We start from the raw sequence: 15,668 nt of genomic DNA on the forward strand, positions 1-15,668 counted from the left end.
TGGTATTTATTATCTGGAGCTCAAATGACAGTTAATATGGTAGACAGATGGCTATTTGCCAGAACAGCTTGCTTCTGTGAACACTGTCTGTGGGAGCTGGTCTCTGTCACAGGCAAGGGTCAGTATTAAGGGCAGAAGGAGAGGCTGCCTCTGAAGAGGGAATCTTCTAGGGCTGTGTATTCCAATTATTTGACAGAGAACACTCAGTTTGAGATCTTGTTCCTTGGGGTTCAATATAACCTATGATGGTAGTTTGTTAACGTTATTTCCATAGGGAAACTGGAAATTTTGTTAAACTTTGTTCTTGGTGAGTCTGTGGGTGCGGGTTGTAATGAGACTAACAGGTCATCGTGTCTCATGCCATCTGTCACTCAATAAGCCCTCTCTGACCTTCCCAAAAGAAATAAATCTTTGGCATCAGCTAGCATTTACTATTGACAGAATTACCACAGAGTTATGAGGTCTCATGTAAAGTGATAAGCTGTTAAACACACAGAAATCCCCTTTAGGGTAGAGTAACCTATAGTCAAAATTATCCTGTGGTTGTCTTTTTAGTTTCCACAATGACTATACAGAATGTGTACACCATTGTCTGATCCTACAATTAGGAGAGACACATGTTATGTCAGCCCCTCCCAGGCAGGTCTTGCTGTAAATCATCAGATACATGCTTCTTAGCTAGGCATCTCCTCTTCATTTAGCTCCTGGTCCATGACCTAAAAATAACACTGGGTCTCAGGAGAAAAGAGAGGATGTCTCCTCCTCCACATGAGAAGTAGAGTCTTCTGCATGACCCCTACTTTTGTCTTTTCCAATTTGTAGGTAGCTACCAGCAAAGGAGCAGATGTACTGTCTTTACCATTATCACAGTGATATTGTGTCATCTGTTACTCTAGAACAGAAGACTGTTTCAGTTTTCCCTCTATCTAGTGTTTGGGGAGGTTGGGTTCCCAGTAAAAAGTAACAGTGAGCTAAGCAAAGCATAGGTCTGCTGGCTTGTACTGAATAAAATGATTGCCTCTTTAGGAGTCCTGAGAGGGATAGGAAAATAACCTTCCAATTATTTGGGTGCTTGAGATGGAACCCAGGGCTTCATGTATGGTATGCTAGCTCAATTTTGTTATTTTTTTACCTTAGCATTAGCCACCTCATCCAAAATCTGAGTTCTTGATGTGACTCTGGAGAGGAACTAGATCACAGCAGATCCAGGTGCAACAACCACAGGGTCATGTTATTGACAAAAATGTCTCCTGGTGCTGGCCAGATGACTCAACAGGTAAAGGCACTGGCTGTCAAGGTTCACGAACTGAGTTCAATCCCTGGAACACACATAGTAGAAAGAAAGAACTGACTCCCAAAAGTTGTCCTTTGACCTGCACATGTTTGGCATGTGCACACATGCACAAGTAAATACATACATACATACATACATACATACATACATACATACATACATATAATTAGAGTTGTTTTCTAGAGACCTTCTCCAACTTCTTTCAGAGGCTCAGTCTCAGAAAGATGTCTCCACCTTGCAATCTTCTTTACCAGCTACACTTGTTTCAGAGTCCCCCAACTCAATGGAACACCTCCCACTATAGCCTAGGGGATCAATGTAGTGCACACTTGCTTCAAGGCCAACTTGCTCCCCTCTTTATGTTCAGGTGCACAGGACACACAATGTCTAGCATCTGACTACTGAGTACACAGATATGTGACTTACCACCTTGCCTGGATAACTGGACAGTTCTGTATTTAGTAGTTTCCCAGAACTGAAACAGTCCTTCCAGGAGGAGAGTGAGAAGCTCATGAGACTTGGGAGGCAAACAAATTTCACATGTCTCAGAAAGCTAGAACTTGCAAAATTTAGGAGAAAGCTTCTCTACAGAGTTACAGAAGTACTAAACAACTGTTGTAGGAAGAGATTCTGACCATCTGAGAGGAGGCTTCTTGGACTTACTGATTTGCTTTTAAGTGTAGTAGTTTTAATGAAAATGGCCCCATAGGTTCATAGAGACTGGTACTATTGGGAGCTGTGGCCTTGTTGAAGGAAGTGTGGCATTGTTGGAGGAAGTGTGTCACTGAGGGTGTGCTTTGAGGTCTCAGAAGCTCAAGCCAAGCCTAATGTGTCTCAGTCTCTTCCTGATGTTTGCAGATCCAAATGTAGAACTCTCAGCTTCTCCAGCACCATGTCTGTATGTGCATACCACCATGCTTCCTGCCATGACGAAAATGGACTAAACTTCTGAAACTATAAGCCAGCCCCAATTAAATGTTTTCCTTTATAAGAGTTGCCATAGATATGGTGTCTCTTCACAGTAATAGAAACACTAAGACAGAAGTTCATGCCAGGGACTGGGGTATTGCTGTGATAGGCCTAACCATTTATTGTTTAGAGGAATGTGGACTTTGGGACTTGGTATTAGAAAAGTGGTAGAATGCTTTAGGTGGAGCTTAACAGGCCAAACTAGTGGGAACATGGAAAACAGTGGTATTGAGGGTGATTTGAATTGTGGGGGCCTGGCTCAAGAGGTTTCAGAGAAGAATATTTATTGGTATGTGGCCTATGGACTATTCTTGTGATATTTTGGCTAAGAATATGGCTGGTTTTTTCCCTTGTCCAAAAAATCAGCCTGAGGCTAAATTTAAGAGTTTTGAATTAATTGCATTGGCAGAGGAAATCTCAAAACAGCCTAGTATCAACTGTCACGTGTTTGTTAGTGTTCACTCTTATGCAGATCTATAATGAAAAGGAACTAAGAAAAGAAAAAAAATGTATAGATTTAGGAGGAAAAGGGCACCAGAAAGCAGGATGGGGCTAGTTTTGTGTTCAAGGAGATTGGCAGATTAAAAATGAATTGAGTGACTGCTTGGCCCTGGCTATGGGTTACAAGACATGAAACTGAAGCTGATCCACACGAGGTTGGAGATCGATTGTGGGATAAACCTGATGTTGCTACCTTCTTCCAGATAGTATGAGATAGTGTACTTTATTGCTATGTCAGCAGTTGCATTTCCCCTAAAATGATGCTAAGACATGCAACCAATGCTAAAGTATGGTGATATTTTATTTGTACTGAAATGTGATTGTGGTATTGTATTCCCCCAAATATTGTGCATGCTAATAAACTTATCTGGGGTCAGAGACAGAGCAGCCACAATATTAAACATAAAGGATAGGCAGTGGTAGCACACGCCTTTAATCCTAGCATTCCAGAGGCAGAAATCCATCTGTTCAAGGATACAGCTAAGCATGGTGACTCACGCCTTTAATCCCAGAAATCAAGCCTTTAATCCCAGGGAGTGGTGGTAGAAGGCAGAAAGATATATAAGGCGTGAGGACCAGGAATTAGAAGCATTTGGCTAGTTAAGCATTTGGCTGGTTAAGCATTCAGGCTTTTGAACAGCAATTCAGCTGAGACCCATTCTGGATGAGGATTCAGAGGCCTCCAGTCTGAGGAAACAAGACTAGCTGAAAAACTGGCAAGGTGTGGTGGCTGTGGCTTGTTCTCCTTCTCTGACCTTCCAGTGTTCACCCCAATAACTGGCCTCAGGTTTGATTTTATTAATGACTCTTTAAGATTCATGCTACATGTGATTTTATTTATATGTTAGTAAATAAAGTTGCCTGGGGGTCAGAGCTAATAGCAAGCCATAGCAGAGCCAGGCGTTGGTGGCACATGCCTTTAATCCCAGCTCTTGGGAAGCAGAGCTAGGTGGATCTCTGTGTGTTCAAGGATACAGCCAGCATGGAGACACACGCCTTTAATCTCAATACCAACCATAGAAGACCTGGAGGTCTGTACAGACGGGCAGTGACAAGGAGGTCATGTGGTTGGGTTTACAACCAATGAGAAGGCAGAATAGAAAGTCAATAAAAAGCACAAACACACAGGAAGTAGGTCTCTTTCGGAGAGGTAGGACAACAGCGACCGTGAAGGGTAAGGTTTTTAGCTCTTAGCTATTGCTCTGACCTCTTGGCTTTCATCTCTGTATTGGCTCTGTGTTTCTTATTTAATAAGATGGTTACATCTACACTAAAGGAAACCATGTAATGGGAGTCAATGGAGAAAATCCCAGTGAGGCCGCCTTCCTTTATGTAATTTGAAGTGGCATGCCTGCTTTATGAATGCAGTCCACAGCATGATTAGGAAGATGCCCTGAATACTATTACAGTTTACAACAAATTTTTGGTCTATGGTAGTAGCACATAATGGCAAAGAGTATCAGCAAACCACCACAGAAGTTGTCAAGCTGCTACTATGTATGCTAAGAAATGAATCTAAATCTGAGAAAGCTTCTCAGAGGGGAATTTGTTTGTGTAAGAGAAGATGAGATGGAGGTACTGTCTTGCTGTTTCTTATGATTTGCAGGATATTCAGAGAGTACAAGTTAGACCTGTCCTAAAGAGCCCTTCCTGGGATCCAAAATTTGGAAGAGTTAGATAGCAAAAAGGGAGGAAGTGGGGTAATAATAATAGTAAAGAAACTGGAGATAAGAAAAGCAGTGTTTTCTTCTCAGTTCACCAGACCAGGTAAAACTATGTTAGTAAAAGAAGTTAATTAAGCAGGAACCTCAAGACTGGTATGGGGCTTTAAAGGCTTTGTTAAGTCCCATGGTGGAATGTGATATTCATACAGTAGGAGAAGTTTTGGCAAACCTAAATGATTTTGTAGACCTGAATTATCTTGACTAGGTTATAAATTGAATCCATACGGTGGTAAAGCACTTAAAAAATGAGGAAATGAATAAACATAATGGGTTCTGTCTGAGTTACTCCAAAGCAGATGTGGCAGTATTTGTGGAGCTGGAGTTCCTAGTGAAAATTTTGATAAAAACCCAAATTCCATGTTGGAGAGTCTTTTAAAGACTTTAAAGCCTGACTAGAAGCTCACCAAAAGTTTAAAAGGAGTGGAAGACAGGGAGTTACATGTCACCCCAACTGTACCTCCTATAGAGGAAGAAGATGTTCTGGTTTGAGAACCATCCCAACTGATCTTCTGATGTGGCAACTAAGTTTTTCTTCATATGAGCACCATACATTGTGACCAGAGGACTCATTAATTATAGATTCATTGGCTGCCTACTAATGTACATAATACTTGGGCTTTGATGAATACTGGAAAAGAGAGAATTTAATTTATGGAAATCTCCTAAAGCATCAGGGGTAATGAGCAACAGTTGGTGAGTATGGGGATAGGACTGTGCAAATAAAGGGACCAAGCTTGTCCTAATGGTGTGCAATTATGCCCATGAAGAGTACATGGTATGCATTTCTCTACTGCAAGAGAGTAGTCTGGTGGGTGGATGTATTCCTGGGGCACATCCTATATACCAACACTGCAGAGTTTTCCCTGAGAGTATAGAAAGCAAGAGAGAATCTGAATGGTTGAACAAAATGGGAATATGTAAAATTTCCTACCCCAAGTAGTGTGGTGAATATCCATGGTGGTTTGAACAAAAATGACCTCCATAGACCCATAGGGAGTGGCACTGTTAGGAGGTGTATTCTCATTTTAGTAGGTGTGGTTACTTGTTGGAGGAAGTGGGCTTTGTGGTGCTCAAGCCTAGCCCAGTGGCTCACTTGCTCTTCCTGCTGCCTACTGATCCAGATGTAGAACTCTCAGCTCCTTCTCTGGCACCATGTCTGCCTGTGAAGTGCCATGCTTCCCACAATGACAAAAATAGACTTAGCAAGCCCCAATTAAATGTTTCCCTTTATAGGAATTATCATGGTCATGGTGTCTCTTCACAGCAATAGAAACCCTAACTATGACAGTATCAAACAGGACAAACTGCCTGGAGGCTATGATGAAATTACAGAAAAGGTGGAGATTATTTATGCAGCCCAGAGCCCTATCGATATCCCAATAAGGCCTGTGAAGAAGCAAGGTGGTCCTTGGAGAATGATTGTTGGTTATAAAAAGTTATATAAGGTATCACACACCCCATCCATGCCTCCGAGTCCAACATCACTCTTTTGACTGAATGACTGATGTAGTTAATGTTTTTTTTACATGCTGTATTGGATCTTGCTAGTGCATTATTTATTATTTCCTTAGCTACTAAATCCAAAGACCAATTTTGCAGCTACTTTCTTCCAAGGTTACCTTCATATTCCTACTGTCATGGGATGGTGGCCCAGGACCTTGTTTTGTTGTCATGTCTAACCTCTGTAAATATGTTTCATTATGTAGATGGGATAATGCTAATCTTTGAGTATTTCACAGGTTTAGAAAATTATCTAAATGTAGCATCGGCACTGAGTCCTGTGTACAGGTGTTCCCAGCAGCACAGTTTCTCAAGTACCAGCTGCTCTCACCAAAGCATCAGGACATGTCTCATGCTTGTGCACATCCAGGGAGATCTTTCTCATCTCACTCAGCTACAGAAAACTGGACTAGAATGATTGAATCCACAATGGAGAGAGAAAACGAAAAGTTCCATAAACAGTTAGTGGCTTAAGCTTTGAAACCACAGAAGAAAGTTTGAGAAACTACTGTGAGCAATAGGGAAATTTCACAAACAGTGTGATTATAAAGGATTCTGAAAGCAAAAGATCAAGAGGAATTTGTTTTATAACTTTCTCATCCATGGCCAAGGTTGAGGCTGCCAAGGCTGCATGGCCTCATTCCATTGATGGGAGGGTAGTTAAGCCAAAATGTGCTGCAGCAAGAGAGGAGTCGAGGAGTTGAGGAGGGGGAGCCCATGTGACTGTGAAGAAGCTGTTTGTTGGTGGGATTAAAGAAGATGGTAAAGAACACCACCTTGGAGATTACTTTGAACAATACAGAAAAATTGATAATATTAAAATAATTACTGATCTGCAATCTAGAAAGAAAAGAGGCTTTGGCTTTTTTACTATTGATGACCATGATCATGTGGATAAAATTGTATTGCAAAAATATCACACCATCAATGGTCACAATGAAGAAATTAGAAAAACATTGTCAAGAAAAGAAATGCAGGAAGACCAGATTGAAGGGGTCTAGGGCACAGAATACACCCAGACACCAAATTCTCAGCACAAAGGAGATTTAATTTACCTGGGAGGGGACAAGCAGGGGTGGGGTGGATGGCTGCCTCTAGATGGGGCAAAGACAGTGACAGCCTACTGGTACATGGCCATTTTAAAGGTTCTGGCTCAAGAAAAGGAAGAAAGGAGTTATCCATCCCAAGAGGGTTGGGGTGGCTGTCTCTGGTTGACTAGGAGAATACAAGAGATGAGGTGGTGGGCTATTGTCATGTAGCTCAGTGCTGTTTTATGAGGTAGGCTGGTGAGTTGAGAGACTGTATCAGGACCAACACAAAGTTCTTGGAGTAGAAAAGAAGGAAAGGTTGGTTTGGGGGATTCTCAAAGTGGCAGTAGCTATTTTGGACCAGGACCAGGAAGCAACTTTAAGAGGCAAATCTGATAGACATGGAAGTGGACATGGATTTGGTGATGGCTATAATGGGTATGGAGGAGGTGACCATTTTGGAGGTTGCCCTGATTATGGAGGAAGAAAAGGAGGATATTGTGGTGGAGGACCTGTATCTGGCAACCAGGGTGGGGACTATGGAGGTGGTTATGACAAATATGAAGGAGGAAATTACGGAAGTAGAAATTACAATGATTTTGGAAATTATAACCAGCAACCTTCTAACTATGGTACAATGAAGAGTGGAAACTTTGTTGTATCAGGAACATGAAAGGACCATATGGTGGAGGAAATTCTGGTTCTGGAGGAAGTAGAGAAAGTGGGAACTATTGTGGGAGGAGCCAATACTGAACTTCTTACTCATCCTGGGCTTCACTGTATAAATAGGAGAGGATGAGCACTCAGAGGTAACTGAACACCTTCAGGTTATCTAAAATAACAATGTTAAAGAAACTCTTATCTCAGTCACACATAAATATGCAGTGATATTTCAGAAGACACCAGAGCAGATTCAGAGAGACATTTTATGAATGGGTTGGATTATTTAATAACATTACCTTACTGTGGAAGAAGAATTGTAAAAAATGCCTTTGAGACAGTTTCTTAGCTTTTTAATTGTTGTTTCTTTCTAGTGGTCTTTGTAAGAGTGTAGAAGCATTCCTTCTTTGATAATGTTAAATTTTTAAGTTTCAGGTGACATATGAGACAGTTTTTAAGATTTTTCTCAAAATCTTTGAAACGATAATTAGCCAGGATCATGGTGTATTAAGACATACCTTTTTCCTTAAAAAAAAAAAGTAAGTGCACTCTTTCTGCTCTGCTCTGCTTCCTCCCACCCCCACCCCCACCCACCATCACCTTTCTTTCTCCAGGTCTGGCTCTCCTCTTTCCCCTCCCTCCTTTCCCCTCCTAAAGAAGCTCTGAAAACCAAAAAAAAGTAAGTGCATGTGTAGGGTTAAGAAGCTGTTGTACATTTATGAGTTAATAAAATAATTCTAAAGGAAAAAATTAATCAAAAGATCTATAGGTGCTCTTAAGGGAATGAAGCTGTGAGATCAATTCACACAAGGTATAAGGGCCAGGCACAACTATTAAATTCCTGGGAGTACAATGATGTAGTCAGATGTATACAATACCTGACAATGTTATCAAGAAAAATCCTACAACAACCCATATTGTAAATGTAAAAGAGCTGTAGAAATGCTTGTGGCTCCAGGATATTAGAGGGTTTTCATATCTCTCCTTGCCCAAATTTCTCATCCTCTGTATAACTTGATAAAGAAGGGTATTATATAATACACAACAGAAAGGCTCAAAAGGCTTTGGGCAGGCTCCGATCCTTAGAAAGCAATCTAAAATACTGTATGTCCCATTATCCCTGTGTCACTTTGTTATAAATCACTAGAAGTTCAGAAGGCTATAGATGGGAGCTAGGCAAAAACAACCTGAGCAAATAATTCCAATAGGGCAGTGGGTCTCGACCTTCCTAATGCTGTAACCCTTTATTACAGTCCCTCATGTTGTGGTAACCCCCAACCATAACATTATTTTTGTTACTACTTCATAATTATAATTTTGCTACTGTTATGAATTATAATGTAAAAATTTGTTTTCTGGTGGTCTTCTAAGCATTGTGCTTATGCTCATAGATTACTGTTACTCTCAGCCACAACTAATCAATGGAAATATACTTCCTTGAGGTGTGTCACAGAGATTCATCCATAGAAGCTTTTAGAAACTTCTGTGGCTTTGTAGGCCAATGCTAAACTATAAGTGGATATCTAAATCATGCCCTCCAAGGATCAGGGAACACTGTGGAAGAGGGGATCAGAGAGAATGGAACAGCTGAGAAAGGGGTGGAGTGTTATATAGCTATTCTCCCCCCTCCCCATTTAAACATTCACTCCAAGAGGGAAATAAAAGGCTCATGAAATTCAGGAGGTAAATCAATTTCACACAACAAGGAATGCTGAAACTTGCAAGATTTAGGAAAGACTCTTTTCATAGTTGTAGAAGCAGTAAACTGCTAGGGGAGAACAGCTGCATTTGAGTCATTTCCCATCCTGTAACCCCTTACCCTTATTCTGCTAGTAACCCCAACTCCGTGGTTGACCAAATTGGACTTTGATGCAAACATTATTTTGATATATTGCAGGTTTCCTTTCTACTGTGAGTAGATGAGTGTGTAGGAGGTGGGTAATCTTTCCAGGAAAAGTCTCTTATATATCACTCTGGTCCTCGGTAGTTAATTCTACCAAGGTGGGTATTACTGCTTTGCTACACAGAGGGAGGCCACATAAAAGTGTAACAACAGCATAAAACACTACCATGCCAAACTGTTGCTGTGGCATTCTTGATTCTTAGATTCACTACTTGAAGTCTGTACTGGCTGGTTTTGTGTGTCAACTTGACACAAAATACAGTCATCAGAGAGAAAGGAGCCTAGGTTGAGAAAATGCCTCCATGAGATCCAGCTTTAAGGCATTTTCTCAATTAGTGATTAATCAGGGAGGGCCCAGCCCATGGTGGGTGGTGCCATCCCTGGGCTGGTGGTCTTGGGTTCTATAAGAAAACAGACTGAGCAAGCCATAGGAAGCAAGCCAGTAAGCAGCGCCCTTCCATGACCTCTACATCCACTCCTACCCCCAGGATCCTGCCATATTTGGGTTCTTGTCCTGACTTCCTTCAGTGATGGATAGCAATGCTGAAGTGTAAGCCAAATAAACACTTTCTTCCCCAACTTGCTTTTTGGTCATTGTATTTTGTTGCAGCAATAGAAACCCTAACTAAGACAATCTGCTAGGATTATTTTCTCAATTTGAGTGACTGCTTAGATGGTCTCCTGTCCAAATCAGGATTATTTCCAGAAATTTACTATGTCATATATTTTCCCAGTCATCATGTCATTATTGAGGGACTAGGTTAGTTATCTCAAAGTAGGTTCATCTTATGATTGAAAAGAATTAAGTTTATTGATTTCTCTTTCTTGCTCTAAAATGTGCATGATATCATTTTGCTGTTACAATACATCTTGAAGGCCCTGGTCAGATCCTGGTGTCATGCTCTTGGATTTTCCAGCCTCCAAACCATGTACCAAATAAATGTCTATCATTTATAAATTATCCAGTCTGTGTTAATTCTGTTTTTATGACAGAAATGGACTAAAGCAAAGACACTATGCTCAATGAAAGAAACTAAAAGCAAAAAGCTAGCCAGGCGGTGGTGGCACACACCTTTAATCCCAACACTCGGGAGGCAGAGCCAGGAAAATCTCTTTGAGTTTGAGGCCAGCCTGGTCTACAGAGTGAGATCCAGGACAGGCACCAAAACTACACAGAGAAACCCTGTCTCAGAAAAACAAACAAAAAGCTAGTATGTGATTCTACTTTTATGAAATAATCACAATAAGCAAGTCCATAGTGACAGCAAAAAAGTATGTGGTAGCTAGGATCTGGGATCAGGGAGAGATGGAAAATGATTGTTTAATGGCTGAGGGATTTTGTCTTGGGTGATGAAGATGGTCTGGAACTAGATAGTAAAAATGTTTGTGCGGTATTTTGGATGCATAAAATGGCACTTAATTGCATATGTTAAATGGATAACATAGTATATTTTACATTATATGTGTTTTTCAAATAAAAAAAAAAGTTTGCCATTTCCCCCAGGCACCCTCATTAGAGTGGCATCATCTTTAAACCCTGCATAATAATCCCTGGCTCTCTACCATGGTACTCAGGGAGATCAGGGCCACATAGAAATCCAACTTCTTTTTTAAAGCCATCAGATTTTTGGATGATTATCCTAAATGCTTCATTGTGGGAGCAGTTGATGTGGACCCCAAGCATATTTGGAGGGATGACTGTGGTGCTCATAGGCAAGAACACCATGATACACAAGGCCATCCATAGGCATTTGGAAAATAACCCAACTCTGGAAAAATTATTGCTTCATATCCAGGGGAATATGGGCTTTGTGTTCACCAAGGAGGCACTAGCTGCTGACTCTCAGATAGTACCACTGTCCAGCCTAGAACAATGACCTAGAGCCCAAGAAGAGAGATTTCTAGGCTTTAAACCTCATCACTGAAATCTCCAGGGGTACCACTGAAATTCTGAATGATGTGTAGCTTATAAAGACTGGAGATAAAGTGGGAGCCAGCAAAGCCACCCTACTGAACATGTTCAACATTGTCCCCTTCTTTTGGGGGCTGATTATACAGCAGGTGTTCAACAACGACATCTATAATTCCAAAGTGCTTTACATCAACAATCTATCTCTTCATTCTCATTTCCTGGAAGGCACCCATAAATGTTGCCAGTGTTTATATGAACATTATGAGACTGTTGTTTCAGTGCCCCATTCTATAATCATTGGACACAGTGAGTCCTGACTGTGGAGATTGAGTATACCTTCTCACTTACTGAAAATGTCAAGGTCGTCTTGTCTGATCCATCTGCATTTGTGGCTCCTTTCACTGTGGTACTGCCACTACCACCACCTCTGCTGTTGCTGCTGCTGTAGCCCCAGCCAAAGTTGAAGACAAGAGCTAGAGGAAGTATATAAGGTATAGGACTTGGTCTCTAATCATCAAAAAACAACCAACTCATGTGACTTTATGTGAGAAACAAGGGAATAAAGGCTCACATGCCTTTAAATGTTTCTTTGGGGTTGGGGGGGGCGGGGATCAAACCCAAGGCTCTTACATGGTAGGAATGTGCTTGGCCACTGAGTTGTGTTCCCAGCCCCCATGCCCATAGATTTCATATGAGGTAGAAAATGTGAATACTGGTCATGAAGCAGAGTTAACCTTAAGTTAAATGTGTAACTGAAATGGGGGTGAATTAGAAAGACTGGCAGGCCGGGCGGTGGTGGCGCACGCCTTTAATCCCAGCACTCGGGAGGCAGAGCCAGGTGGATCTCTGTGAGTTCGAGGCCAGCCTGGGCTACCAAGTGAGTTCCAGGAGAGGCACAAAGCTACACAGAGAAACCCTGTCTGGAAAAAAGAAAAAAAAAAGGAAAAAAAAAAGAGACTGGCAGAGTGGGGAGGAGTGAGAATCATGAGGGTACAGTAAGGTTAAATTCAGTCCAAAGTGTCATTCAATTTGAGTCTTGTGCTCCTGGAAAGCAGGGATGACTATGAAGCTCCATGCCTTTGTTTTTGTGTTCCAACAAGAGATTAACTGTAAGGTCCCTGTCTTTTCCAGCTCTGGCTGCCATAACAAAATACTAGCTTAAACATCAGGAATTGCTTTCTCACAGTTCTGGGGGCTAGAAAGGGCAACATCAAAGTCAGTTGATTTGGTTTGGGGCAAGGATCATCTTGCTTGCTTGCAAGACAGCTGCTTATTACTGTTATTACTCAAATGACTTAATTTTTGTCCAAATGAAAAGTAAGCTCTTCAGTGGCTTTTATGGGGGCACCAATTCCATTAGATCAGGGTTCACCCTAATAACATTATCTAACTCTAATTACTTCCCAAAGACATCATCTCTGAATAATATTGCACTGAGGGTTAAGGTTTCAACACCTTAATCTTTGGAGGGTACACAAATCCATAGCACTCCCCAGTGCTTTTTCCATATTCTGAAATAAGACCCAAGTCCATCAATCCCCTTGACTCAAGGACGCTTTGTTAATGTGTTTCTATAAAAAACTCTAACCCTTCTTCCTTGTCTTTAATATATTCCTCATTAATGAAAGTTGTAATAACACTAAATTATATAGTGTTACTGTTGTAATAACCACTAAAAAAATCACTCCTTCATTGTCCCTTGCCTGATACTATAGTGTGTCTGAAGTCCAGAGCTGGAACAGTCTCCTGTTGGTTCCTCTAGGACTCTAGAAGACCCTGAGAGGTGTTCCACAGGACCCAGAGGCTGACATATGCACTTTCCCAAATCTCTGCTACCGGTTCCCAGGAATGTGGTCATGCAGGGGTGAGGGGGAACGGACTCACTGTCAGGACTTTGTGGATTCTCCCCTAGTCTCTTAAGACACAACATCGTTAGGGTCCCTCCTTTTCTTTCTGTCTCTGACTCTCCCTGCCTCTGTGCTTACCGGTGTCACTTTCTTCACGTATTTTTTTCTCTGAGCACAGAATCATACCCGGACTTGCCTACATTGACATCCTAGTATTTCCCACAGGGGATCATACCAATTTGAGTCTTCTTCACAGCTAGCCTAATAGTACTTACTTCTCTAGTCATATTTCCTCAAAGCCCCACCAACTCCATGATTTCTCCCCATCTCCACAGTGGTGATTATCTTTAGAGGAACACATTGTTCTCTGCTCTGATTCCCTTCTACTCCGAATACCAGGAAAGGTGGTGGCTTTCCAGCTATTCCCCCATCTCCGCAGTGGTATCTCCCTGCTGAGGGTGGGGGGTGGGGAAGCGGAGACAGGGGCTGTAGCCCTCAGCTCTAAAAGCCACACGTTATTAGTGTGCCTTTGTACAAAATGCCTAATCTTATCGCCAAGTGTTCAAATTCCTCACAAAATCTCATCTCTTCTAAACATTAAGAGGCAGATTTTTCCCCACTGTACGGAATGGCAAAGGCTATAAAGATGTCCGCTCCCTTGAAAACATGGCTTATTGGCGCATCCATTTTTCTTGCCTGCAAATTCGATCCTTGTGGTAATCAAAATATTTAGCACTGCTAGCGCTGATGGCTTCAGGAAGGGCTACTGCGCATGAGCAAGTTTAGTGACTGACAGTAACCAAGGCGGGGTAAAGGACTAAAAAGTGGCCGTCACAGGAAGTTATGACTGATTGGGAAACATTAAAGAGACTTTGCCGGCATAAGAATTCAGATTTTAAGATTGGAGAAGGGAGTGAAGGAGAGCGGAGTTCACTCAAAGCGGAAGTGGGAGGGCTGGTATTCAGGCAGGCCAAGTGAGACAGGCTAGTGTAGACTCCGCAAAGACGCGAATTTACTGGGTGAGTATTTGGGGAGGGGCTCAAATACGAGTACTGAGAATCTGGGCAGGGGGCTGCAAGCAGTGTAATGGAGATACATTGAATGAGTGAGAGGGTCTGTGGAGGCTTTGATCGAGGCGGGCTGTGGAATGAATGATGGGAATATGTGGGTTTTGTGATGATCAGGCTGTAGAGTGAGTGATAGGATCAGTAGTGTAAGTGATGTGGGGCTCTGTGGGATATACGATTGGGAGTTTTAGGGAATCTGTGATAAATATACAACGGCCTATGAGGCGCATCACAGATCTGTATTGTTGGATGATGGGAACCCATGGGGGAAAACATATGTCCTTACCCTTTTTTCTTAGCTATACAGTGACTGTTTCACCACATGGCATTTGTGGATTTCTGGCCTGTTGATTTGGTGAATTTTCAATCTGGGTATCCTTGCCATCTGAAGCTCTTCTCTTTTCTTCTCCCTCTCAACAGTCCTGCCTTTTTAGGCCTTTGCCTTCTTGCCACAACAATCAGTCATGACTGAGTCCTTGGTAAGTTCTTACTTGCTTCTCCCAACTACCCTCTGTCCTTATTAGGATAGAAGCAATATTGTATGGTGGTAAAGACTATAGAATCTGCAGCTAAATTGCTTTTACCAGCTTTAGGAGCTTACCAAAGCTCTCTGTGCCCTGGTTTCCTTAACTGTAAAATGGGAATGGTTAGGATGATAATGATAGTAATACTTACCTTGTATGGTGATTGTGAATGTCAATTGATTTAATGTATGTTTAGAACAATGCCTTGATGCATACATAATAAACCTTATATATGAGTATATGAATTAGTGTATTATTATTTATTCTATAAAGTGGGTATGTATAAACACAAAGTTTAAGGATATATAACAAGACCAGCATAAGTATGAAATATGTATCTCTCTGTGTGTGTGTGTGTGTGTGTGTGTGTGTGTGTGTGTGTGTGTATCATAGGATTTTATATATTTATGTTAAGGTACAGTTACTTTTCTGAGTTTTCTGTAAGCCACAACATAAAGGTAACAAAACATATTCACTTGTTTTATCTAACCTTACAAGACAGTAAGCCACTTGCATAGATACTTAGATTTCCTAATATTGATCAGACAGTCCTCTGATGGGTCCCTTCAAGTCCCTATTAGAAAACTTATGATAAACACAGGGTTAATATTGCTCTGCTGTGACTTAAATTATCTTCCTGTCAACCAAAGCTGTCTTGCTGAAGCAAAACTAAAAGGGATGTGACTGTTCAGAAAAGCCAAGCCAAGCCAAGCCTACACAAACATGTTCTGGACTACAT

The 15,668-nt window shown here is 41.5% G+C and overlaps 1 protein-coding gene and 2 pseudogenes across 6 annotated transcripts in view; all 3 read left to right on the forward strand.

The window, feature by feature from the left end:
- Positions 1-6,417: 6,417 nt before the first annotated feature.
- On the forward strand, positions 6,418-7,769 carry LOC114688424 (annotated as a pseudogene).
- A 3,374-nt stretch (positions 7,770-11,143) lies between these two features.
- On the forward strand, positions 11,144-11,968 carry LOC114688419 (annotated as a pseudogene).
- A 2,143-nt stretch (positions 11,969-14,111) lies between these two features.
- The window catches only part of Znf182 (zinc finger protein 182), an 87,691-nt gene continuing 86,134 nt past the window's right edge, over positions 14,112-15,668 (forward strand). For 3 of the 6 annotated variants that reach the window (XM_028863006.2, XM_028863004.2, XM_028863003.2), the window contains exons 1-2: positions 14,114-14,357; positions 14,826-14,884. Coding sequence is in view for 3 of the 6 variants with exons in the window: in XM_028863003.2 (XP_028718836.1) it covers positions 14,870-14,884 (15 nt within the window). In the remaining 3 variants the exon portion in view is untranslated. Of the gene's footprint in view, positions 14,358-14,825; positions 14,885-15,668 lie in introns of all 6 variants that reach the window. The other 3 variants (XM_028863014.2, XM_028863013.2, XM_037199080.1) reach the window with 2 other exon arrangements.

Source organism: Peromyscus leucopus, chromosome X, assembly GCF_004664715.2.
Source record: "Peromyscus leucopus breed LL Stock chromosome X, UCI_PerLeu_2.1, whole genome shotgun sequence".
In the NCBI taxonomy this organism is placed as follows: Eukaryota; Metazoa; Chordata; class Mammalia; order Rodentia; family Cricetidae; genus Peromyscus; species Peromyscus leucopus.